This window comes from Galendromus occidentalis, unplaced genomic scaffold (genome assembly GCF_000255335.2).
Source record: "Galendromus occidentalis unplaced genomic scaffold, Mocc_1.1 scf7180000077431, whole genome shotgun sequence".
NCBI lineage: Eukaryota > Metazoa > Arthropoda > Arachnida > Mesostigmata > Phytoseiidae > Galendromus > Galendromus occidentalis.
In genome coordinates, this window is record NW_003805419.1 from 1,031,280 (window position 1) to 1,055,997 (window position 24,718).

The window sequence follows — 24,718 nt, forward strand, 5'->3', positions numbered from 1 at the left end:
CTTGCGGCAATCCCTCGCCAATCCCACGACTCGATCACATTCCCGGGACAAGGGAGGTCGTGGATAAATTTCGCAGAATACCGTGCGGGACGAGAAGTCTCCCCGAAGAACGGATTCCCTTGCGATGGTCGTACCTTAGGATATCTTAAAGCTTTCAAAGATTAGGCTCCGAGTGAACTCATGAGAGCCAACACAAAGCCTTCGATTCCTCAGTCGAGGCCAGAAAGGGAATCGGAAGAACGAAGTTGAAACCCTCGTTTCGCCCCAGCCGCGCCGTCCGGTGCTCCGCGGAATACGTCCGCGTCCGTGGAGTCGACCGTATGAGGATCGATGCAGGCACGTGCGGAGGAGCGCGGACTCCTCCAGGAGACAGGAATACGGAATGATTCGTGTGATGGGGCTCATGATCGAATTCGATTAGTGACGATGCCGTTTCCCCGGACACTTCAGCCGATAATCCTCATGTTCGAACATTTTGAGGAGGAATTATCACAGTGGAGCCAGAAGTTCCCGTCTTCGGACAACGGTGGCGCCGCGCGTCCGTCCGAGGCTGCCCTGTGAAGAGCACTAAAGACCGACCGGTGGCGGCTTGACGAGCAGCGCAACCGTCGTTTTTCAAAGAGTAGTGACAATCTTTCTCAGTTTGCGCGGCCGAAATCCCAGAGATTGGAGATTCTTCCGAGTGAGGACTCGGAACCCATGTTCAGCCAGTGATTCGAATCCATTCCAGCGAAACAACCATGGTCTCGTCGAAAAGAAGTAAGCATCGAGATTTAACTAGTCCTTCTCGTCATCTTATCCGAGAAAGCTTGCCAGAGAATCGCTTGCTCTTCATTGATTCCCACTGATCGGATTTGGCTCATCTGCAGATCTGACAGCCCGTGGCAAGTTTATTTTCTCCCGAGCTTTGGAGAAACTGGATAACAGACCCCCGACAGTTCAAGAACTCCCTACCTACGAAATGTGCGACGCCACGGTCTACCGGAAAACAGTCAGTGATCTCGTTGTTGAGCAGATGCGCACAATGGGATACAAGGTGGGTTCCTGAGTGGATTGATTTAACAAATCCGAATTAGGACGAGTCTCGAAACTCACTCAAAACTTTGGTACCAGGTTGTACCTCCCCCTCAATGGGAGACCGAGCTGGAAGCCCTAAGAGATATAGTGAACAGGTTCAAGCACAATCCCGTAAGCCAAGCCGCTTTCAACCGATCTATTAAACAAGCGAGAGATCTTCTGGACCAGCTGAAGTCTGGTGTCGACAAGGAAAAATCTGACGAGGAATGGGAGGATGTGGACACGTCCGTTTCTTCGATAAGATCAGTCTCTTCCTGCAAGGGAGCTGCCAGGAAATCAGTCATGCTCAATGCGAAGAAGGTTGGTCTATGCCCTGTTTCTATCTGGAGCAATCATAGACTTTTATTCAGGAAGGATGTCACAACCGACACGAACTCGAAATTTTATCTCTCTCCCCGAGCAGAGTCTCAAGCAGATGATGCAGGAGAGTGCTAAGAAGTCGACGAAATTAGATCGAAGCAAGTCAACGAGGACGCTTAAGAACACATCGGCGAATGACACGCAAACCAGCAAGGGTGAGCATCCTCTCGACTATGCCTCAGAAGAGGACATGTCGCTGTTCCCGAGCGCCGGCTCCGAGAAAACCACGCAACGCAAACATTTTGCAGCTGTACCCATCCTCAAAAGTTTCCATTTCCAGGCGATAAGAAACCCCGGGCTCTGAAGCGGCAAGCGAGCTCGGTTGTCGCTTCGGAGGCGAAAAAAGACAAGAAAAACAGTACTCACGAAATGGATAAAACTGAATTTGCAAGGTATGGCTCAGATCTTGCAGCTCCTTGAGCTCCTTGAACATCTCGGTCCCCGTATTTTGCCTTCATCTCATGAGAACGACCAATGACACAGGCTCTTCTTCCCGAAGGTCACAGAATCATCGCGTTCAAATGGTAAAAGAACGCAAAGAAATCAAGGACAAGGAACGGAACGATCAGATTCGAGCTAAGCTGCAGCAGAAACAACAGACTTTAAAAGAAAAAGAGAAAAAAGACTCCGAAAACCGCCAAGATCTCGACGCAGAAGACTTCGGTGACGAATCCGAAAACGAGCAAGGCCGTGCCGGCAGCGCCTTCCGCCCAGGCAACGGATGTCAAGAAGGCATCCGTTGACAGATTCGCCTCGGGAACCTTCGCGAAACCGGCCGCGCCCGTCGAGCCGACCGGTGCTTCCACTGGGAAAAAAATTCTCACTGAAAACTCGTTCTTCGCGAGTAATGAGCATTACAATTCAATGCACGGGAAAGCTCTCGACGATCTGCGACACGGAGGACTCGCAAAGCAAGCGATGTTCCAGAGCATACTTGCCGCTGGTGAGGACGCTCAGAACGTGACGAAGATCAATTCTACTTTCTTGGTAAGCGCAACGGGGATTTTCTGCGACTGTGGCTCTTCGAAGGAGCTTCGTAGTCTCGGAATAGATCAGCTCATCGCCATTCGTTCGTTTTCCAGCCGGGAGTAACGAGTAAGCCGGATTTCGACGCTTCTCTGGCGATGAACAGAAAGGAAGATACATTCACGGTCGACGCGGTACCGAACGCGACGTACGTCTCGAAGCCCGGTTTCGTTCTCTCTCCGTCGAGAATGAACCAGTTGAAGGAGGCGGGTAACTCTGAAGGGTTCGTTGACAGTTTCAACGAAACGTTCAGAGATTACGGGCTTGAGGATCTCTGTTCGGATTCAGACAACACCGACGATGAGAGCGCGCCCACCAAACCTGTAAGAGATTACCGAATTCGACATCGAGGCATGATCTACCTTTCCATCATTCCCCATCTCGGGGTCTGATTCATCCCGCATTAGTTCACGATCAAAGTTTAGGAGCGCGAAGAGAATCGTTACGAATTCCCAATTTATGAATCGGATTTCCCCCGCAGGTTCCAAAGTGGGCAGAACTGAAAACTTCCCGCTTCAAGAACAAAGTCAAGGAGCAACGTATGCTAGGTCAAGATATCGAAAAGTACGGCCTCTTGGAAATCTACGTGCCGCCATTCGTCGATCTTGAGATGATTTTCGAGCGGAAGAGCAAACGCTTCGATCGCCACAACGCGTCGTCAGGCCTGTGGAACGACACCCAGGACTTCATTCGACAATGAGTCCCTCTCAGCCCCCCGCACTTATCCACTCGTTGTATTTGTCTGTTTCTCTATCTACTCATCTGTCTCAATCAAGTCGTTGCTTTACGTCAAATGAATGGGACCGTACAATAAAAGCACGAAGAATGTGCTTGATGAAATCCTTTCCGGATTCTTTTCATTGTATTATGTATAAAGTATTCGCGAAATCGGTCCAACGTATGAGTGCGTGGAGGGCGAGAAAGTGGAAGCCGCTTTTTGGACTTAGTGGAAGCTCAAAGATCCAGCGAACCCCGAAAGCTTGCGTTGATTTTCCCCGAGCCTCTGCGCCACATTCATCGGAAGATGAAGACAGACGGGAGTCCTTCGCTGTTCAGATATTGGATGCGGAGTCCCCCTGGGTTAAGCGACAGAGCCGGAATCCGTCGGGCTGAGTCGATTTCCGAAGAGCAGAGAATTATCCCCACGGAAACCCACAAAGTGAGTCCTACTGCCAGTCCACCGGGAGTTCCTCGCGTTGTTATCCACGGATTAGGTATCTCCGGGACACGTAAAACAATTATGAGTCAATCCTGAAGCTTCATACTTATCCGATTGAGCTGTCGTATCGGCCAGGTACCGGATTCCCGAAACCCGTTAGCCCGGTTGCACCTTCGCTCCTCCTAGTGGATTTTTTTTCCGGAGAGCTCCCGAGTCTTAGGACAAAGGGGTGTCGGGCATCTGGGTTCGTGCCATCTTGTCTATGTTCACACCTACGCAAAGGTCTCGCAACCGCCCGAGAAAGGGCGGGATCATTTCGTATCGAATCATCAGAGATGTGAAAGCGATCATGGGCACCCACTTCTGGGCGCAATCATGGGCTGTGACCGCGTTCTCGATTCACTCACGGTGAGTGACGAGGCATTGCTTTGGGCGAGCTCTTACAGCATACATTCGGCGTACGATTCGGCTCGACCCGGTTCAGACGCATCGCCTTCCGTGAAATTACTGCTTGAAGTCGCAAATCGAAGCCCCCGTCGGCAGTCCTCTGAAGTCTCGAATGTACTCCGTATTGAATCGATTCCCCCGCCAGGTCCCCCTCGCGAGCTCGGGTTCTCGGAATGATCCGAACAATGCTCCCGGTAATGCGTGAGATCGATCGGCTCTTCCCTCCAGATGGGGACCGGCGCGAGGCAATTTCGAATACCGGCGCGCAGTGTCTATCCCACAACAAAGATGGCGACTCTCCTCGCGTGTATCCGCGCGTCTTCTCTGACTTCTCGGTAATTCGACTTTTTAAAAAGGGAGACTTAATCCCTGGACTATGTGACCCGGTGTGGGGTTCCCCGAAACAACCTGTGGTCGATTGCATAAAGGGATCTTTCCTCATAGGCCCCTCGGAGCCCTAGCGAGCGTTCGTTTCTTCTGCGACAAAGACAACAGCGATGGACACGATACACCTCCGCAACGGGAAAAAGTCACTCTGGATCATCTATTGCAGCAGACAGTGGTGAATTAAGATAAAAGACAGAGATTGCTGGACAGTTCAAGTCGAGTTGCGCGTATCTCAGTATCTACTGGCGGTAATGCGGTAAAGAGGAACATCTTCAGACGATCCTCCCTCTGCGACGTCGGACCATAGATGTCCAGAGAGATATCCGCCGCGTGGGCTAGACCGCTGGGTCGGCGCCTCCGTGGCCGGATTGCATGTGCATCCGCTCAGGGGCTGCGGGATTCCGGGGAACAGGGACGGAAATTCCCGCGCTCGATATTTCCTGCGTCTCCACTCCTCGGATACGATTTTCGAAAGGCCGGAACTCTGAATAAGAAATTCTTTGCAGATACAAAAGCCATATGCCCGAATAAAACTAGCATCTGTCAAGCCTCCGAGGGAGCCTCCACGCAAGGTGTGTGGTCTTCAAGCATTCCATTTACCTGCGGTCAATTAGCAGATTCATACACCTGCTCAATGAAGGACGCTTTTTCCTGCCCCTTAGGTGCCGAATCTTGATGCGAAGACAGTGCGTGCAGCTCAGAAGGCTGCCAAGGAACTACAAGGCGATGCCGGGAAAAACGCGGAAGAGCTCTTGCGTAAACTCTCGGATATTTCCGATGAATCGCGGGCAAACCTCCAGTGAGTGTTCTGCAGTGCTCTCTGTCCGGTAGGCCGATCGGTGGTCGCGACGGTGCAGATCGCTGAACGCTAATTCACCGCTGATCTGTTCCGTTTCTCAGGAATGTCATCGTCGGAATGAAAATCGACCGCAAGGCCGACGCGCCGTTGATCGATGGGAACGCTCTCAGCGCTGACGAGATCGCAGAAACGGTGTTGTTCGGAAGAAGCGAGCCGGGACAACATGCTCGAAGGCAACGAGGAACATTGCGGGGAGAATCCTTGGAAGAGCGTAGAAAGCGTGTGGAGAATTTCGATCGGGAAAACCGTGGGGAATCAACTCCGTTCGAAATCTACGGCAAGGAGCGTCTGAACGTATTTTCCGCCAAGGCAGAAGAGCCCGCAGATCAGGTCCAACGTGAGCGGCCTTTCTCGGATCTTCTCAGCGAGCTCGAGCTCAAATCTTTGCTGGAAGCTTCTCCACGGGACGGTTTCGAGGAGATGATCCGATGGACAGAAAGTGGCAAGTTGTGGCCATTCCCGATCGACAATGAGCACGGTAAGATTCACAGCCGAGGATACAAATCCCAATGTTGACCCCGAGACACCCGGCGATCTTGGAGCTCCCTTATAAATCTTCTTAGACGGACCATGTGCTACTACTATACTCCATGACAATGAGTAATGCCCACAATTTCTCAGGGATGACCGAGGAGGCCGACGTACCGTTCGAGGACCACGTGTTCCTGGATCATCTCATTGAAGATGACCATGCCTTCCCGAATGGACCCGTGAGGCAATTTATGGAGCTCGTGTGCATCGGACTTTCCAAAAACCCGTACATCAGCGTGGAACGCAAGCACGCATGTATAGAATGGTACAGGGACTATTTCACGCAAAAGAAAAGCTTCATCGAAGCTGCCGTGGAAAATTGAGATGTGCTCTGGTGCTGGCGTAAAAGGCAGCGTAATAGAAGACCGCACATATAAGTTCGCGATTTGCGTATATCAATAAAAAATTCAGATGAAGAAAGCACGAAGTCGGCATCCTTTACTCAGTATCATTTTGAGCCATGTGAGATGAGAATAATCCAGGAGTTTACAACTTGTATCCAATCGACAATCGTCCCCAGTGATTCGCTCCAATAAATAAAAAAAAAAGACCTCCGGAAATGGAGAGTCGATCGGGCTGAGCAGAATCCACACTTTTCGAAATGAGCGGTTTCTCTCATCACTCGACTTGCTTCACAATTCATCCGACATTCACTCCATGCGGCTCTCGAGAAGAGCCCGCGCACTCTGCATTCACTCGGTCTGCATTCCTTCCTCTTCGGGCTCGGCATCGCTTTCCTCCAGCTCTTCCTCGGTCTTCTCCTGAGGCTTCTCGTACGCGGGCCCTAATGGAGTGATGACGACCCCATTGAAAACGCATGTGTCCTTTTCGATTGCCTCGCCACGCTTGCAATCACCCAAAACAGCTTTGAAGTTTCCGTGAAGAAGATGACGAGCGAGGTTCTGAGCCGTCATGCAGACGGTGTCCTGCTCCTCTACCGTCATGGCTGTGTGGACTCGGATGACATTCAACTCGCAAGGATCTTGGATTCCGCAAGACCCTGGTGTGAAGAGGCCGCAGGCTAATAGCTGCAGGACGCGTTTATAGGCCTCAGCCAACGGCAGAGGCGCTCCGTCGATGGTGTTCATGAGAGAGTAATGACCTGAGAAGAAGTAAAGCCGGTCAATGAGATTGAGGACTCGGGAAAAGGGAGTTTCTATCGAGCAAATATTCGTTTCGTGCCCGTCAGCTCCGAGAACAGAAAATGTACTCACAGAGAAGATCAACCATCCAGGGGTTCAGAGGCTGGAGCCCTTCGAAACGATTTCTTAAATCCCTTATGAGGCGGATCAGGATCTTGACGGTGGGCTGGTTCTGACCGTTGTCGTCAAACCAACGAGCGTGCCGCAGAGCTGCCAAATTATTTTGGACGAGTCGCTGTGGTACTGAGAACCACAACGGCTCGCGGATTAGATTGAGCTCAAATCGAATTTGCTACCGGACCCCTGCGGGGGTGGACAATTTCGCTGTTCATCGATTGACAGGTCGACACAACTTACGATGGAGATCAGGTTCGAGTTTCCGCATGTTCGGTGGCACTGTGGTGATCAGGCAGCGCGCGGAGAAACCATTGCTATCGGAATTTATGGTGAACCCACAGGGATCTTTGGTGAGCGACACCTCCAGGGTAGCATCGGAACTCTTGAGGTCCTCTAGGATCTTCGGAAAGAAGTCCAGTTAAAACAAAATCGAAATTGAGATGATTCATGGGGGAGCCGTTCGCACTTGCTGGGATTCGGGTACCTCAATCGGAGGGACACTCACTTTTTGGCCTAAGCGCATCACAGCTTCTTCCGTGGGCAAAGTCTTCAGGAGAATGACGAAGTCGGCGGTTTTATGTCCGGCGATCATTGTTCCTTTCCGGTATGAGCCGACCTGACGAACCTCTTCGATTTGACACGAGTCGAAACCTTTCGGATCCACGATAATCTGATCGAGAACCTGCGCAGCGAAGGTCGGAATGTCGCCGATAAGTTTATCATTCGAAAAGGTCGCCGGCAGTTAGCGATCATTTTGAGGAGTCTCGGCATTCGACAACTTACGCTTTGAACCTTCGTCACAAGGTTGAGGAGAGCTTGCTGTTCCGCCTCCGGAGGTGTGAGGTCCTGATTCTTCTTCAGAAGAGCCGCCGCGAGCTCGGAGTCATCCCACGCAGCGGAAACCTTCTGGAATACCAGCCCCGTCTATGCAACGGAGAGAAATGAGTTGTTATTATCAAAGAATATACTCATGATCAGCGACTTGATAATCACGGAACGGATGCGAGCAATAAATCGGGGCGTCGCAAAGCGATGACATTTCCGGCACTCACCAAATGTAAATCGAACGGTATGTGGGGAATGAACTGTTTTTTGAAGAACGGTCTTGGGCCTATGCCTCGACCCCCGCGCATCACACCCCTCATGGTGTCTGCCTGCAATCGGAGAGGTTCCCGCTTAGGATAATAGTCGTGTCTCTGCCTTCGTTGTGGAACTTCCCCATCGAATTCCTCCGGTCGACGACAGGAGATCCTTCATTTTTTCCGAGTGTTAGTCGACTCCCACAAGCCGAAAGCTGTCAAAGCCGGCAGCCGGCACGACAGCACAATCCGAGCCTCTTCCCGCCCTTGACTCACTGGGAGCTCGGGGAAGTCTCGTCCGAGGCTCGACGATTCAGCACCCCACGGCTCCCAGCTCCCGTGAATTCCGTGCACAACCTTCTGAAATCGTTGAGTACTCACGTCTTCCTCGTCGATTGGAGATACGAAAATTACCCGGGTGCCGCGTCCTCAGCGCGACGAGGCCGGCTTGAAGAACTTAATGAGAATCACTCCTGGTGTTGGAGTGGGAGTAGGACCGAGGCTCGAATCCGGCTGGGGTCTCTTGTGAGTTCCAAGGAACTTCCAGAGCAGCTGCTTCAATTGCGGTACTGTCTTTGCTTCTTCGGTAGATACCAACGCACCATCCGGCTGCTTGAAGCGCTTCATCGTGGGCTGGGCTAAGCACCAGCGCGAAACAAACCCTCTCCACTTCAAGCGTGGCGCGCGAATGCCCTGCAGCATCATAGAGAGCTGGAAGAGTGGACTCTAATTGCGACATCGGGACCGCCGGTCCTCCGATGAGCTTCTCAGGAACTTCGATACGGCCGCTTCCAGACCACAAAGCAGTCGGATCGGAGTTTCTTAGCGGCCCACGGCAGTCATGTCTCTTGGAACGGCGGATTGTCGACGGGTTGGCGGAATTGCGCTGTCTTTGCCATTATGTGCCGCACTTACCAAATAGGTACAGTACGACCTGACCTCGTCTGTGTTACCCTCTCGTGAGATCATTTTAGGAGACGCCGCTATTGCCTCGGGAATTGACCCTGTGAAGTTGAAACGCAACTCGAGAGAAACGGGAAGTGTTTCCGAAATCTGCAGCCTGCCGATGCTCCTAGTTTCAAGGTATCAATATGGAGGAGCTAGTTTGCCAAGCATCATCTGTGATCAGTAGCGTTTGCAGGATTATTTTGGGGGTGGAGGGGGGCAGACTGGGTTTTCTCGGGGCCAGGGGTCCAAAATGATGAGGCACCCTGTAGTCATGCATTACGGAAAAAAAATTCCCCCTCCCCCCCTGGTTACGCCTCTGTCTGTGATGGATGCAAGCCCTGATCGGCCATCGCTACTCCTCTCATCGTCATAGATCTAGAAGTTGAAGAGGGAGAAAACCTCCGGGTCAGGTACTCCAGTCGCAGGCGGGGCGGAGGAGACACAAATTATCACTTTCACCGAGGAACTCCAATGTCTCGTCATGATGTCAACGAGCTTCGGAACCAAGGCTAAACCGGAGTTATTGCTCAATCCCCACCCCTCAAGATGCGGAATCTGCACGGGTTTTTATTCTGGCGTCAGCGAAGGCTCCTTGGAATATCATTCGGGGCTAGTGACTGTCCCCCTCCGACCGAGATCGATACATTCACCCTCCACAGAAGAGAATTCACCTTTTACGGGAATCTTTGGAATCATGTGTTCCTGAACTTAGGTATTCCTATTGCCTCCAACGACGAGATCTCGTGGCTGGATGGAGGCGGAGAGCCCATGAGAGACTGTGACGATGATGCTGGAGAGATTTGAAAATGCAGGAGAATGAAAATAGTGACGTCAGAGTCCTCCTCCATCATACGTCGATGAAGGTCAGTCATAATTCCCTTCTGTGATTGATCGCTGCTAGACTTTCGTCGAACCTTGCGACCCTGATTCCTCTTCGCGCAACTCCGTGGTCATATCATCTCATGCTACACCGAATTCTCAACCCACACCTCAGTTCATAAGTGCTATCCGCGCATGATCGAATTGAATGATGCTTCGAAGTTACTGAAATCGTCGACGTTCAATCGACGATCTGCGCCACGATAAGATTTGCGATATCGATCATACAGCCATGCCTCTGTTGGGGATGCTCGCCAAGCGGGCGTGTTCTCGAAACACCACATCCTTCAGGCCTCTCGACGCCCCTCTCCAGACGCGTCCCTTCAGAGAGAGCGGTCCGAGGTTTCACGAGTACCAGAGAGAAGGTCGAAAGCCGCTGTTTTCGTTTTTTTAGTGGGGTTCCGACCGACGCCCAACCAGACTTTAGTTCCTCGAGGAGACGCGTCCAGAAAAGCAGTTTCGGAGATTTCGTCACTTCGAAAAACCACCGTGGAAACATCGATAATGGACACTTTGTCTCTCAGGGTTCGTATCATCATTCTCCTAGCGCGGAAGGTCTTTTATGAGAATGTTATCGCCCCGGATGACTTCTGGCTCGAACAGGAATCAACTCTACTCTTCGAAGCCTGATGGCATCCTTTTGCGCCCTACCTATGTGTCCAGAGTCTACGAAGGAAAAGTATTGTAAACGCTGGTAACTCCTCCTTCACGGATGAAGCTCCAAAGCTATACAATACAGCGTTACCGCCGAATTCAAGTCGCGTTTGTTCTCTCTACGGTTGCGATTTTGTTCGATTTTGAGTCTCAAAAGCGTCCACGCAAGCTCTGATGAGCAAATCGTAGCGACTCTCATTCCAGAGATAAGCATTTTCGCCGCGCACACAACCCGATTCCCGCCCAGATGCTTCATCGACGCTCTCTTTACGGTTTGATGCCTCGGTGGGGCTCGAGTTCTGTGATCGAATAGGGACTGGACTGATTGCTCTACTCAGGGAGCGCTGTCCTGGCCCCGTTGATGATGAGTTCTGACTGCTCTGATCTCAGGGTTTTTGAAAGCATCTTTTGAGCGGGGCAGGGAGCCGTGATCAATTTTAGCTGGGACCTACCTGCTACTAGCCAAAGTATTCAAAGAATCTCTTGACCGATTCCTGCTCGACCCGGCAAGGTACCTCATTTCGAAGCCTTTCTCTCCTTCCTCAGCTGCAACAGGACATCCTGCTCAAGTTAGGCCCTCTCGATAGATTGAGCGCTGCTCTGACGTGTCGACAGTGGGCTGAACTCACGTCCGGATCATCTTTACTAAGAGACGTGGTTTACCGCATCCGGGAGAGCACGAGAGAGGAATCAGCCCCCCGCATCATGATGCAAAGTCGGCGGGAGTACAGGAACCTCGAAGTGAAGCAGGGTGAGTCATTCTCGCTCATGCCGATTTCGGATAACGCACGACCTTCGGTGACGACCTAGCTTTAGCTCTGGGAAATCTCGGTCGGACGCACAGGAGGAGCGCGGCTACACTGAGAGGAATTCGGATGGCACATGTATTTCAGGCGGACGGGTAATTTCGTCGGCGAATCCCTTCGCTTGTGCACGAACCTGGAGCGTATGTAAGCCTCGGGAGTCTTTCCCTAAGCAGCGCCACTCGCCCTGATTTCCAACAGCCTATTTTTCAGCGAGGCTTCTTGACTTCGACCACCGGTTCTGGACCAAAGTCGGAGACCATCTCCGAGAATTGCAATTCATCAGATGCCCTTGGTCATCCCGAGAATTTTATTGCGTTCTTGAGCATTGCAAGAAGCTGGAATATCTGGAGTACTCTGGACTAGGTAAGCTTCGTTCCTAGGACCTGAGTTGCCGAAATAAGCCTTGTTTCACAAGTTCGTCGGGGGCTCTGCACTCCAAGTCACGCAGGGGACAGCTCAAGATGCTCCGAATGTGGATACGGGGATTCGGCCTGTGGTAGCAGAATATTTTTTGAGCACCATCGAGTAGTACAGCGCAACTTCCGCGCAGAGATCATGGTCAACATCCTCAGGGCTTACAGGGCTCCGTGGGCGAAGAGAACTGGTCTCACCAGAACGAGCGGGAACCCATTACGAACTTCAAAGATCGATATGTGACTACGGTGCTAGAGGCGGGGAGTTTGTGTGAACTGAGGCTTCTTGATAATATGCTGGATAACGCGGGATATGCGGGTGAGGATTGAGGATTTTTCAACGACGGACCAGGAAACTCCTATCACGTATTTCGTTCCAGGCGGCGACCTAGGGCTCGGCCCCAAACTCGAGGCTCCAGAGGACACCAATCTCGACAAAGTCCGCCAATCCTCGTCCCGAATTCGACATCTTTCTCTGAAAGATATGGCAATGTCAGAAAAAGGACTCGAGACTTTGCTCAAATGTCTGCCCAACCTGACATCTTTATCCCTCTTCCGCTTCGCCGCGGACGCCGACTTGAGAGGCGTGCTGCGCAGCTTATTGAATTCGAAGCAGAACTATATGAGACTTAGGCTCCATAACAGGAACACCGACTTTACCGTGGGCGAAATCATCAAGAAAAACGCTGGAACCTTGCTCCACTTGAGTGTTTTCGGTGTAACGCAGGATATTCTCGACGCAATCAGCACTTGCGGCAAACTGAAGCATTTGCGGCTCGCAGAGGATCGGAAATTTGTCCGAGATTCACATATTCGGCAAATCACTCTCACGGCTCCCAACCTCGAATACTTGGCCGTGGATTCTAGGAAAGTGACGCAGGCCGTGTTTGAGCAAGTGGGCGTGCTTAAGATGCTCCGGGATCTCTCCGTCGCCCCGCGTTTGAGACCTGAGTCGATACGGCATCTGGGGAGCATCAGAACTCTGCAGAATTTCAAGCAACCGGTCCCAGCTTGCGATCTCGAGACCTTGCGGCCGCTGGCGAACCTCCGGGATTTGCGAAGCTTGAGACTGGGCGAAGCGGAGTGGACGCCCGAATCCTTCGAATGGATCATCGAAAACTTCCAGAAATTAGAGCAGCTGTACGTAACTTCCTATCGGCTGCGAGATTGCGATGGCGAGAAGCTCCATCTCCTGAAAAACCTGAAGCAATTGACTATTCTTGATGCTTCGGGACTGACCGACCACACTTTCGAGAGAGGTCTAGGACCGCCGGAGCTGAGAGAAGTCCATATCCATCACGCTCCGTTAACAGATGTTGGTCTCGTCTGCATGGTGACTCGTCATACTTCTTTGAGGATTCTGGGTTTTACCGATTGCCAACGCATAACAGACGAGGGACTAATCTTCCTCCTCCGCAATCAGCCTCGCCTTCGAGTATTGATCGTGCCATCAACCAATATAACGGATGCTAGTCTCAGAGAGCTCGAAAATCTGTGTCCCCATCTGGAGTTCCTTGAGGGGAGTTCACGGATGACCAAAGATGCTCTTCTGTCATTCTCTAGTCAAAGACCCAGTGTAGAGTTATACGGAGCATGAATAAATTTCCGCGGAGCCAATGATTCCGAGTAGAGTGGAGCTTTGAAATACAATGAGCCTCAACTGCCATTACATTCTACATTGGTGATTCTAACCGGGGGCTTTTTTTTTATGGAGGTTAGGGAGAAATGCGTTTACGCACGCACGGGCCGAGGTGATGTCAACGCTCTCGGGGACCTGCAGTGTAGGACTCGCACCTTGCGGTGAATACCCACTAAAAACGGCTGAGCGGCTGGCCGCGCGTCACCTAGAGTTGGGGCGGCCGTCTGCGCGAGTCGCCATTCATCGTGTATGCGGTCCTTCCGGGCGATTATTGCCCATGCGAGGCCAGCCACCGACCTCCACTCCTCCGAGCCCCTGAGCATGTATGATACCAGCTCTGGACACGAAGCGCCCTCCGCAAAGTAGGAAATTCCGAAATTCTCCGAAATTCTTCTCTGATGTCTAGCGTCCCGTCGCAGACCGTGAAGCTGTGTGCGGCGTCATCCTCCTCCCCCGAGGCGCACAGCACGCAAGCCGGCGAGTCCATCTTCCCGATGCGGAACAGGTATTTGGCGAAGGAGCCGTTTCCTGAGAGAAGCTGCGCGAGGGGTTACGAGAGGTTGCCGTGCTTCCGGTCGAGCCAAGGGCCCAGATCCGGGATGAGTCGGGACGTCCAGTATCCTGGCTGGCCGGGACCTATCCCCGACCACCTGAGCTGCCAGGCGGCAATCGCATCTTCCCTCGTGAAAGAGTCGGCGTCGGACCCTTCCCCGTCCCTGTCCTTCCTTGCGAGGATCAGCCGGGCGCGGAGATCGAGCGGAAGGGTGCCCGCGATTACCTGCGCTGCGACCGTGGAGGTTGTGCGGTTCACCCTAGAAACCCGGATGGACATGGGTCGTTGGGCTCTGTCCAGCATTCTTCTAACGGTCTTCTTACGGATAGTCTCCGCCCAGATAGGGGCGGCGTAGAGCACTATGCTGTCCGCGGCGGTGGTCCCCGACCCTCCGGCGGTGGTCCCCGACCCTCCGGCGGTGGTCCCCGACCCTCCGGCGGTGGTCTCCGACCCTCCGGCACCTAGGATGGAGCCGTGCGATGGCGTTCGCCGCCATGAGGGCCTTCTGCGAGGCGTATCGAACATGCGGGGTCCCCGTGAGGCCCTGATCCAACATGAGGCCGAGGTATTTAACGGTTCGCTGGAAGGAAATCTCGTGGCCGTCTATCTCCAAGTGGATATCCCGTTGGGGAAGATGCTTTCTCCCGTTGAGGAAGAAGGCAACCGACTTCGCCGGGGCGAGGACGAGGGAGCGCGTCCTCATCCAAGCGCTTATGTCGCTAAGAGCACAGTTCATCTGTTGTTCCGCTGGGTGATGAGAACGACAAGATCGTCGGCGTAGGCGACCGAGGTGACGTTCGGAGGGTGGGGGAGGCGGAGATCCCCGTCGTAAACGACATTCCAAAAGGTGGGACCCAGGTTTTAGCCCTGAGGAACCCCAGCCGAAACCGGGGACACCTCGCCCTGAAAGACGTTCGAACGGAGGGAGAAATAGCTGGAGATGCAGCGTCGGAGATACAGTACGGGGAAATGCCCGCGTTGAGAAGACTATCATTGATGGCGTCCCAAGACGCCGAGTTGAAGGCGTTTTTAAAATCCAGAAGAACCGCCACACAGTGCCCCCGTGACCGAAGGGGAATCGCCCGTTGGCGAGCGGCAACCTCGAGAATCTCCCTAATCGCCCCCGCCGTCGACCGGGAGCCCCTGAAACCGTACTGTCGATCCGACAGGATGCCCTTCTCATCGAGCTCGACAACCAAGCGACTGTGGAGGAAATGCTCCACCGCCTTGGAAATTCCTGCAAGGCAACTGAGTGGGCGGAATGAGTTAGAGCCGGGCTTGGGAATGAGAACCAAGCGAGCCTGCTTCCAGATCGACGGCCACTTCCCTGAGCGGAGCACGACGCGGAGCATTTCCTTAACGGTATCGGGATGACAGGCTATGAGAGCCTTGGTGGCCTCCGAGGGAACCCCATCGGCACCCGGGGCCTTCCGGAGACGGATGCGGCCTTTGATGTAATCGAGCTCGTGGTCCTCAATCTCGGGGAATGGAAAGGTCTCGTCGGTACGGAACCTCACCACCCGAGGATGGGGGTGCCGAGGAAATAGGTCGGAGACCGCCCGCCCGGCGACATCCGGGTCCATGGCCGTCTGGGGACGCCTAAGCTTTGCCGTGACAATCTTGTATGCCTTCCCAAAGAGATGAGTTCCCTCTCGGAGCTCCTCGAGGAGGGCCCCCAGCAACTCGCTTCACTTGAGGCGATCTCGCGTCTGAGGCCTCTTCTCGCTGCTATTAATTGTGTCTCAAGGCTCTCAATGACGGAAAAGTCGGCCGAGCGCCGGGCTCCCGTCACCGAACTCCTAGCCCGGATGCAGTTCCTGCGGAATGCGGCGACCTCCCCTCAACCGGGGGCTAGGAGGCCCCAAACGGGACACGGCGGGTTTTCGGGGGGCCGCGCGGGATCTCGAAGCAAATCGCATGTCATATCGCGTCAGCGTTCAGTGTTCCTCCTTCCGCGAGGTCAGAGGCCAGCCTTTTCGTCGGTCGTAGCATTGGAAATCTTGCACATCCGGATGCACATCATGTAACCTAATTTTCGAGGCTCGCGAGTAATGTCATCATTAGACCCCGTGACTTCATGCAAAATGCATATATTGCTTAAAAATGCATATCCTGGGCTTTTTCTCCCGAAAATGCACATTCTGGGCTATGAAGCATAATTCTGCATATCCCATATTTTACCCGCCGATTCTCGCGGTAATGCAACTCTGTAAGAGCGACGTACAGCCACCCCAGCCAGTTTCGACAAGATGGGGTCCTTGGTTGAACGCGGCGGCTTATAACGCCGACCACTTCGATCCATTCTCGAAGGTTTTGGACGCTTTGGACGTCAGTGACGCTGCGAGCATCGGAGCGGCTGCTCAAATAGTGAGGGAGCCCTCTGTGAGGGACAATCTCGCTTTTATAAAAGCTCTCACTTCGGAGAGCTTCCGCATGCCATCGAGAAACTGGAAACGGAGGGACTGTCTGTGGTAGAAAGCGTGGCTATCGTTGAAGCGCTTGTGAGAGGTCTCGAGAAAACCCGGTGATGTCGGGGATTCGGTCCGTAGGAAATGCGATGCGGTTGGGATTCGTAATGGCGGCTTCAGCATTCTGAAGGATATCTCGGCCGTACTCCACGGGGGTAGCCCCGCGGATCGTCTTATTGGCCGCGACCCGTCGGAGATTGCCTGCTTCAAGTACGCATCGATCACGTCGGTTGATGTTTAGAGGAGCTTCGCTGGTTTGAAGAAACTTCTCAGCGACCGTCGTCAGAGTTTTTTACGTTTGAAGAGTTGAAGATGCATCTCGTTGTCTACTGTAACCCGTAATTTGAATTGTGCCTTCATTAAACGGGATTGAGTCAATCTCAAAAAGCATCATAAAAGCTGCACGAAGCTCTTAATTTTTGCGTGCATATTTCTTTTTTTCTATGCATATATCGGCCCTTTTTCAGGGCATATTTGCATGCATATGTATGTCCCGATTTTTTTTAGGGCATGAAGTTACGGGCTCTGGTCATCATTATTCCACCGTGTATGGGACCTTGACTTTCTCCCACAAGCGCCAAGGGGGCCTCAGCAGAGGAGAGCTTGCGAGCCACTGTTCCAGGATCTAGTTCATACGGCCGGCTCCTCAGGTTTAGATTTCCCGGCGATCTCCTTTCCGGAGAAGTTAGGGAGTTGTGGTGTAGGCTCAAAGGGAAGATCTTGTCAAAGATATGAGAGATACAGCTCGGACTTCCGCCTCCGAGGTTCGCCTTGCGTCTAAAATCACACTTATTGCGCAAATTGCGTCAATCTGAGTAAAGGGTCACCTCGCTGGACATGAGCGAATATCGCGCTCCGACAAAGACTTCTTATCCAGTATTCAGGGTGTTTTTGATCATAGCTTTTTTCCATGGGTAGGTAAATGTGAGCTGGGAAAGACCGCATGCCGACAGGTCATCGAAGTATGATTACCATGAGGATATGACGCATGAATCATGAAAGACGCATCGATCGAGTTGCTCCTGTTGATATGGAGGATTTTGGAAAATGCCAAGACAACTTGCTCGAGTAGCTTTTCATCAACCACCTGAACCGAGGTTCTGTACGAATTCAGCTCCTCCACTGAGTCGCAAGCTCACGAGTGCGAGCGTGGGTACTTGCTCACGGCTGCCGGCAGTGGGCAGTATTGGAGACTGTGGAGAATCTGGGCGGTGGGGCTAATTGATAAAGATCCCGAAAGAGCTTTCATCTTGGTGGTAGAGCGCCAATCTCTCCATACTTCTCTCAAGGGAGACATGAGGCTGCTCTCGGACCGTGCGCTTCTCGTCGGGTCTAGGTTTCCGCCCAGGGATCTCTTTTTCCCAATTAGCCCAGTCGTCAGTCATTATTCTGACCGAGAAAACTTAAATATGGGAGATTCCCTGACCAGGATTTGCCCCGCGCGTTGGGAATATCATGGATCGAAACTCTGCTAGATTCAAGTCCAGCTCGGTCCATTGAATTCGAGGAGAAGGCTCCAACATAACGCTCCGACCGGGTCCGGGAAAGAAAACATTTTTCCCACCGTGCCGCTTCCTCCGATGAGCGGGGAAATCATGCCCTTCATGGTATATGGGAACGTCGTTTCCTTGCTCCAAGGCGATTAAAGCGATCGCGAGATGCACCGCCCGCTGGGCCAGTCGCCCTGAGAGCGCTCGGGTTGCTCACTGCATGACTGACGAGAAACCCCTTCATCAGATCTCTAATTCAGAGTTCGGAGTGAGAACCGCGCACTCGATAGCGGCTGTCTGGAGAACAATGGTAACAAGAGCAAGCTCGTCGGGCCGTCGGACAGCAGCAGAGAGGAATGTACCACAGCGTGCCACACATACGAGGAGTTATGGAGAGAGGAGCCGCTCGCCCGGCGGAACAGTTGAGGTTGAGATGTAAGTCCGAGATCGCCTAAAAATTCCCCTCCAGATGGGGTTTGAGCATTTGGCGGGGCGAAGGGGCTTTCCCGGAGGGTTTTCGAAGCAGGAGTCCGTCCGAGGACTCGTGCTCTCGAAAGGAATCGATCGAGGCACAACAGTGGTGGAGACTCCGCGCTTTTGCCCTGTCGTCGCGAGCTCCACCGAAAACATCCGATCCCGCTGACAGGCTGATCGGCTTCCTTATTGAGGCGCCTAACGGGAGAATTTTACAACCGACATAGTTCTAGCAGACACCCATTGTAGACATCGCGCCATTTCCGTAGAGCGATACGCTCTCCGTGGTGGGAAACAGGTTCGTATACATGGGAGAAGTGATTGAGAGGGGAGGAGGAGGCAGATTTCGTCTGCTGTCGGCAGAAGCTTCGGCTGTTGCACATCTCTGCCGTGTGGAATTACCCGTTCTCGATGTAGAGGCCGGCGTGAGCTCTCTAACGAATATGCCTCCTTGGATTTTGGAAAGTGCAAAGTGCAAGTAAGGCAGGCACCATGGCCTATGCCCAGAACGGTACCGCGATCCCGGACGAAATTTCTGTAAGCGAACAAAGAATAATTGACGGAGTGGTCTAGGGGGAGGGGCGATGAATTCATCTGACATCTGCACGGTGCGAGAAAGCACGCTCCGCATGGGCAACTCCACTCGGGGCGAGATCGGCCGGCGGTCTGGGAGAGCTCGATGCAGAATCGGAGAGTAGGAGGAAGTCCGTCGAGGCGCACAAAAAGCTCATGATAGCATGCGCGATCCTCTGCCGTCTCACAGCCTCCAAACTCGGGAGGATGTTCTGAGCGGAGGCGATTCTATTGCAAAATAATCATCGATGAACTCGGAGCTTGAAACTCCTCATCCAAGGGAATCGAGCGATCACCGACGAATTCCTGTGTCCCTCGGGCCCAGTTTTGGAATGGAGTTTCCACCCCGACTCGATGTTTCGGACGGCGTCAATGGCGCGGCGCGAGCTCTACCTGATGTTCAGAGTCTTGGGGGGATTACTCGATTGTGATGTGTCGAATTCGGAAAGATCTCCGGTTTCGTGACAATCCGAGGAAGCCGCTTGGAATGCGCCTGTAGGGGGCCGCCACAACGCCAACTGAAATCATGATTCCTTGAGACGTCTCGACGGTCAGTTGCCCAGAAGGGACTTGAGCACCGTGTCTCAGATGAGAGAACTCTGATATCGGTGTTCCAGGCCGAAAATCGGGACAATCAATGAAATCAGCTCCCGGTGGGACGGGACGATCGTAAATTTTGTTCAGCGGAATCCTATCCCAGAAACACTCACTGGCCAAAGGACCGGAGCAGCCGTCTCTCCGAATGGTCGCCTGGAGCGTCGCCTTTCGTGAAAGAAGACCGAATCACGACATTCGCGGGACGTCTGGAGCTCCAAAAGACTTCGATGTGCGTCTGTGCTCATCCTCTATGCTCATGCGAACCCACGAGCCCAGCGGGCTCACGTCAGCAGATGCATTAAATCAGGATAGACGCCGGCCGCCGCCGAATCGCAACAGAGTTTCCGACGTCAGTGTCAATCAGACTCGACAAGCCGTTCGCCCTTCCTCCTGAATGTCACCTCACCCTGCTCTGGATCTGATCCTGAATTAAGCCTTCCGACCCTTGCAGCTGTCAGCCGTCCGGGAAATCGTCGTTCAGGATGCGATCTCCAACCTGAATCGTCTGAACGAGCAAATGATGAAGAGCAGAGACGTCCCGATATGGTTCCTGGAAGACTACGAACATTTCGCGATGATTCTGGAAGATTTTCAAGAGCCGGAGTTCGACATGGTCGACGCAATGGGCTCTCCGACCGGGAACACCAGCCCGGACGAGACGGGATCGAGAAACGGAGACGCGACACGGTCCCCGATGCGGAGCGTAGTTCGGATACAGCTACCGAATGAACAGCACACTACAATTCAGGTGCGAACCGGTCAGACCGTTATGGAGGCGCTCGCAAAAGCGATGAAGAGACGGAAACTCAGCCCTGAGATGTGCGTCGTGTACAAGGAAGCCTCCGGCGAGATGATCGAGTGGAACACGGACATGGGCGAACTCGAAGGCGACACAGAGATCTATGTGAAGATCCGCGACAAGTATCCGATCGCGACTTCGATCTCGCACAATTACGTTCGGAAAACGTTTTTCTCGTTGGTGTTCTGTGAATGTTGCCGCAAGTTATTGTTTCACGGTTTCCGATGCCAAACTTGTGGTTATCGATTCCATCCCCGATGTGCAGACGCCGTTCCCGCCTTGTGTCAACCGCTGGGAGTGGAGCAACAATACTTGAAGCAGTGAGTCCGGAGTTCCAGGAAGTAGTTTCCAATCGCCATATTCGACGATGCCGTCGCTCATAAACGTGGGTTAGACACAAAGGTTGTAACTCTCTGGAATTCATTCTCCGCAGTTTGTTGGCGTTGAACGATGGTCTCGAACCAGCTCCGAGCTCCTATATCCCGTTCATAGAAGAATGCAACCTACAGCGGGCAGCGAACTCGAATCGGAGTGCTTCCGGAAGCAATCTCGCGGGCCAACTGGAACGATCGACATCGGTGCCAAACGTCTCGTACAACGCAGTGAATCAAGAGTTCCCTGATTTCCCTCGATTCAAACAGCTCCACTCGTCTCCAGGTAAAGTTTCGGGTACTCTGACCGATATGACGCCGGAGCACAATCCCTGCTATGACGGGCAGGCACTGAGCGGAGAAAAGAGTTTGAAGTGCTCATCGAAGCCTTGAATTGTCTCGTGAGATGAGAATTACGCATGCTTGTACCCCCCGATTCTGTTCATTTACATGTCTTGGATTGTTCAACTTGGTTTCGTTCTCAAAACCCGTTTTGTTCATCCCAACCCCACAGAGAGTTCACCCCCGGCCTTCACTCGTGCTCAAGATGCTGCTCCTTCCGTGGCTCGAAGCGGTGGATCGCCTTGGAAGAGCTCCCACTCTCCCAGAAATACAAATAACAACAACATGAACATCAACGCTACTCCACAGAGCGGAGACTATACATATCTCAACAATGATGGAACGATCACTTCCTACTACAACAACAATGACAATTATGATCATGGCAGGGGAAGTCCGAGCTACAATAACGACAATAGCAACAATGATGCGAACTTCGGCACATATGAGGACAACGAGAACACAACTGGATCCATGAGCACAGACAAGACGCACAATCGGACTTCCGATAAACCTAATCACATGTCTAAGGACAGAAACGCACAAGACACAACGAACAATAATTCTCGCAACGGTAGCGCGCTCAATCAGGCGAACGGCCAGGCCACGGGCAATGGAACGAAATTCGATTTCTTCTTCAATGGGAAGCGTGATTTGACCGCCAGTCTCGGCAGCACCATAACGTCGGGATACCACAGTTTAACAAGTGGCCATAGAAATCGCCGCAAGCAAGCCTCTAGCAGAAGAGCGATACAGAGGAGGAATAACTCCTCCGTCGGCCAGAAACCCAACGTAAATGACAGAGTGATCGAGCGAGGTTCGTTTTTTGCTTCTCCCCGGCACGGGTCTCAAACCGTGTGGGTCGCCGCTTGACTCTTCACGCTTCCGTCCTTTCCCTTGTTCCCCCACGTCTCTTGGAGCCGTTGTTCTCTTCCGGGCAGCTATCCTGACCTGTTCGTCTCAGTCAGCATACTCAGATCTCTGGGAGAAGTTTGCCAATTGACTCTGCTCTTCTCTCTTCCACAGCACCGGGTCTAGCCCCTCCGAGGTCCAGCCAGATTTCTTCATCGCCCACGCGGACCCAGAGTGCGCAGGGCTCACCGACGTCATCGCACAAAATTCCTAGACCGAGGGCTCGTTCGGCCGATGAGTCGTCCAAGAAATCTGTCAATCAGAAAGCAACGAGGGAATCGAATGAAGACTGGGAGATACTGCCGGAAGAGATACTGACTGGGCCCAGAATTGGGTCGGGCTCCTTCGGAACGGTATACCGTGGCCATTGGCACGGTCATGTGGCCCTGAAGAAGCTGAACGTAACCGATCCGACGCCAGCACAGCTTCAGGCGTTCAAGAACGAAGTGTCCGTACTGCGGAAAACGAGACACATGTGCATCATTCTCTTCATGGGCTGCGTTTCCAATCCCCATCTGACGATCGTCACGCAGTGGTGCGAGGGCTCCTCTCTCTACAAACATCTCCACATCGTAGAAACCCGATTCGAATTGCAGCACATCATCGACATCGCCCGGCAGACCTCGCAGGGTATGGATTATCTCCACGCAAAAAACATCATTCACCGGGATCTCAAGAGTAACAGTGAGTCGACTTCCTACCCATTCCGTGATCGATTGAGGATTCCTGCTCCCTGCCCTGGGCTCATTGTCGATGACACCATCCAAGTGCGGGATCTCCCTACCGGCTCTCTAAGAATTTCCATTCGCAGATATTTTCCTACACGACGATTTAACGGTCAAAATCGGAGACTTCGGACTGGCGACCGTGAAAGCCCGGTGGAGTGGTTCCACGCCGTTCTCCCAACCTACAGGCTCTATACTGTGGATGGCTCCCGAAGTGATCCACATGAAGGATCCGAACCCATATTCATATCAGAGTGACGTTTACGCTTTTGGCATCGTACTTTACGAGTTGGAAACTCAATCTCTGCCGTACAGCAATGTGAACAACAAAGACCAAATTCTCTTCATGGTCGGCAAAGGCTTTCTCAAGCCCGACATGAGCAAAGTGAGAAGAGACGCGCCAAAAGCTTTACTACGGCTCACCGAAGACTGCATCAAATACAAGCGGGAAGATCGGCCTTTATTCAGACAGGTGAGGACTGACTGGGAAACTCGGGCATACGGAGGAGCAGGGCTACGAAATCCTATCTCCACTATCACAGACTAAGGAGGAGGAGCGATCTCGGGCGTTCTCAACCCTATCTGGAATAAGCCGGCTCGAGACCGGTGGCAAATGCGAGCGGGCGACCCTTCCGTCTGTGAGCTTTCCCTGATGATGGATTCTTTGCAGATTCTCGCATCTCTCGAGTCCCTGAAAAGGTCGCTGCCGAAAATTCATCGGTCCACATCAGAACCTACTCTCAATCGGACTCATCTGCACAGTGAGGAAATGCAATTCACCTGTGCATCACCGAAGACGCCGTCGCAATTCGGGAGCCCCGCTTATTCGTTTTTTTCGAATACGGGTAATTTCTGAATGCTGCTGCTGTCAGCAAAATGGTGGACAGCGTTGTTATGGATATTTGTTATTTCTTGATTTTCAGCCGCTCGGGTGCGTAGTCTCGCTCCGCGTACGGAAGCGTGCGCAGAAGGACAGACGTAAATCTATGTGCTCAGAGGGTGTGGGTATTGGGCGAATCATCTTCCGATAGCACCATCTCGGCTGGGTCTCTATGTATAGAATGGCTGTACAAAGCAACCAGGAAAGGAATCAGATCAACGCTCTTGTTGATTCCTCGAGTACGGAAGTAAATATCGGAAACTAATTTGTGAATTGTGGAGAATCGATCAGATCAATGTCGCCTCACGCTTGTTCGCGACATATTGTACAAAGAAGAGAACGATGATCAAAATTTGTTCCGAAGATAATGATTGAAAAGTGAGAATTATAAGGATAATAATAAGGGTATTGGGATAATAATAATCATAATGACAATTACTTCGGGGCTAGACTTTCATTGGCGCTGACCTTCGGACGTCCAAGTTCCTGAAATCTGAGGTGTCCCGGTCTCCCGCGCTTCAAGCCCCTGGGTATGGATAAACACCCCAGTCGGCGGCTAATCGATCACTGAGTACTGGAATAATCAGGTCTCTTCCAACGGGCCAGGCCGGAAATGCCGAGCCTTCGCTGTAGACATAAGACCATTCTAGACTTGGGGCTTTATCGACACCTACTCGGCATTTTCGAAGAATCTGATCGAAATCAAATATTTTGGAGCAGGATCCATTTTAAGTCCCTCCCGTTCCGCCTGACCCCGTCTTGTGATAAAGAGTTCTCTGTCCCCTATCAGATCGCTGTCGCTGCCGATAGAGGGCTGTGTGGAGTTAGCGGAGGGTCCGGCATTTTTCAATAAATCGATTCATTTTGGAAACCGGTGAAGCTCAATCATCTAACGTAAGGTCTAGGGAGATCATAGGGGAGAGCTATCGATTTCATGCTCCTGAGGGAATCTCCTGGAGAGCTCCGCCGTCCGGAGTCTCTCAACGAGGAGACCTCTCACAGAAATCATCC

At 52.5% G+C, this 24,718-nt stretch overlaps 5 protein-coding genes across 5 annotated transcripts; 4 read left to right on the forward strand and 1 right to left on the reverse strand.

Annotated features, from left to right (window-relative positions):
* Positions 1-646: 646 nt before the first annotated feature.
* On the forward strand, positions 647-3,308 carry LOC100903792 (inner centromere protein). The gene is made up of 9 exons (XM_029111314.1): positions 647-759; positions 870-1,036; positions 1,114-1,377; positions 1,481-1,592; positions 1,718-1,829; positions 1,937-2,175; positions 2,315-2,424; positions 2,520-2,786; positions 2,945-3,308. Exons 1-9 carry the CDS (start codon positions 741-743, stop codon positions 3,161-3,163), a joined length of 1,509 nt encoding a protein of 502 aa, XP_028967147.1. The 5' UTR covers positions 647-740; the 3' UTR covers positions 3,164-3,308.
* Positions 3,309-5,693: 2,385 nt separating this feature from the next.
* mRpS31 (mitochondrial ribosomal protein S31) lies at positions 5,694-6,169 on the forward strand. The gene is made up of 2 exons (XM_029111321.1): positions 5,694-5,793; positions 5,937-6,169. The coding sequence occupies exons 1-2, from the start codon at positions 5,736-5,738 to the stop codon at positions 6,167-6,169; spliced, it is 291 nt and encodes a 96-aa protein (XP_028967154.1). The 5' UTR covers positions 5,694-5,735.
* Positions 6,170-6,296: 127 nt separating this feature from the next.
* Positions 6,297-8,769, reverse strand: LOC100907987 (interleukin enhancer-binding factor 2 homolog). The gene is made up of 7 exons (XM_003742764.2): positions 8,566-8,769; positions 8,158-8,259; positions 7,889-8,029; positions 7,611-7,787; positions 7,346-7,505; positions 7,061-7,231; positions 6,297-6,948 (listed from the first exon to the last, which is right to left on the reverse strand). The coding sequence occupies exons 2-7, from the start codon at positions 8,248-8,250 to the stop codon at positions 6,539-6,541; spliced, it is 1,152 nt and encodes a 383-aa protein (XP_003742812.1). The 5' UTR covers positions 8,251-8,259; positions 8,566-8,769; the 3' UTR covers positions 6,297-6,538.
* Positions 8,770-9,938: 1,169 nt separating this feature from the next.
* Positions 9,939-13,481, forward strand: LOC114828199 (uncharacterized). Its single transcript, XM_029111315.1, has 3 exons — positions 9,939-9,995; positions 11,212-11,416; positions 12,265-13,481. Exons 1-3 carry the CDS (start codon positions 9,939-9,941, stop codon positions 13,479-13,481), a joined length of 1,479 nt encoding a protein of 492 aa, XP_028967148.1.
* Positions 13,482-18,904: 5,423 nt separating this feature from the next.
* On the forward strand, positions 18,905-24,107 carry LOC100904227 (raf homolog serine/threonine-protein kinase Raf). The gene is made up of 6 exons (XM_029111300.1): positions 18,905-19,045; positions 20,130-20,797; positions 20,911-21,134; positions 22,217-22,786; positions 22,914-23,299; positions 23,498-24,107. The coding sequence occupies exons 1-6, from the start codon at positions 19,001-19,003 to the stop codon at positions 23,681-23,683; spliced, it is 2,079 nt and encodes a 692-aa protein (XP_028967133.1). The 5' UTR covers positions 18,905-19,000; the 3' UTR covers positions 23,684-24,107.
* The last annotated feature ends 611 nt before the right edge of the window (positions 24,108-24,718 follow it).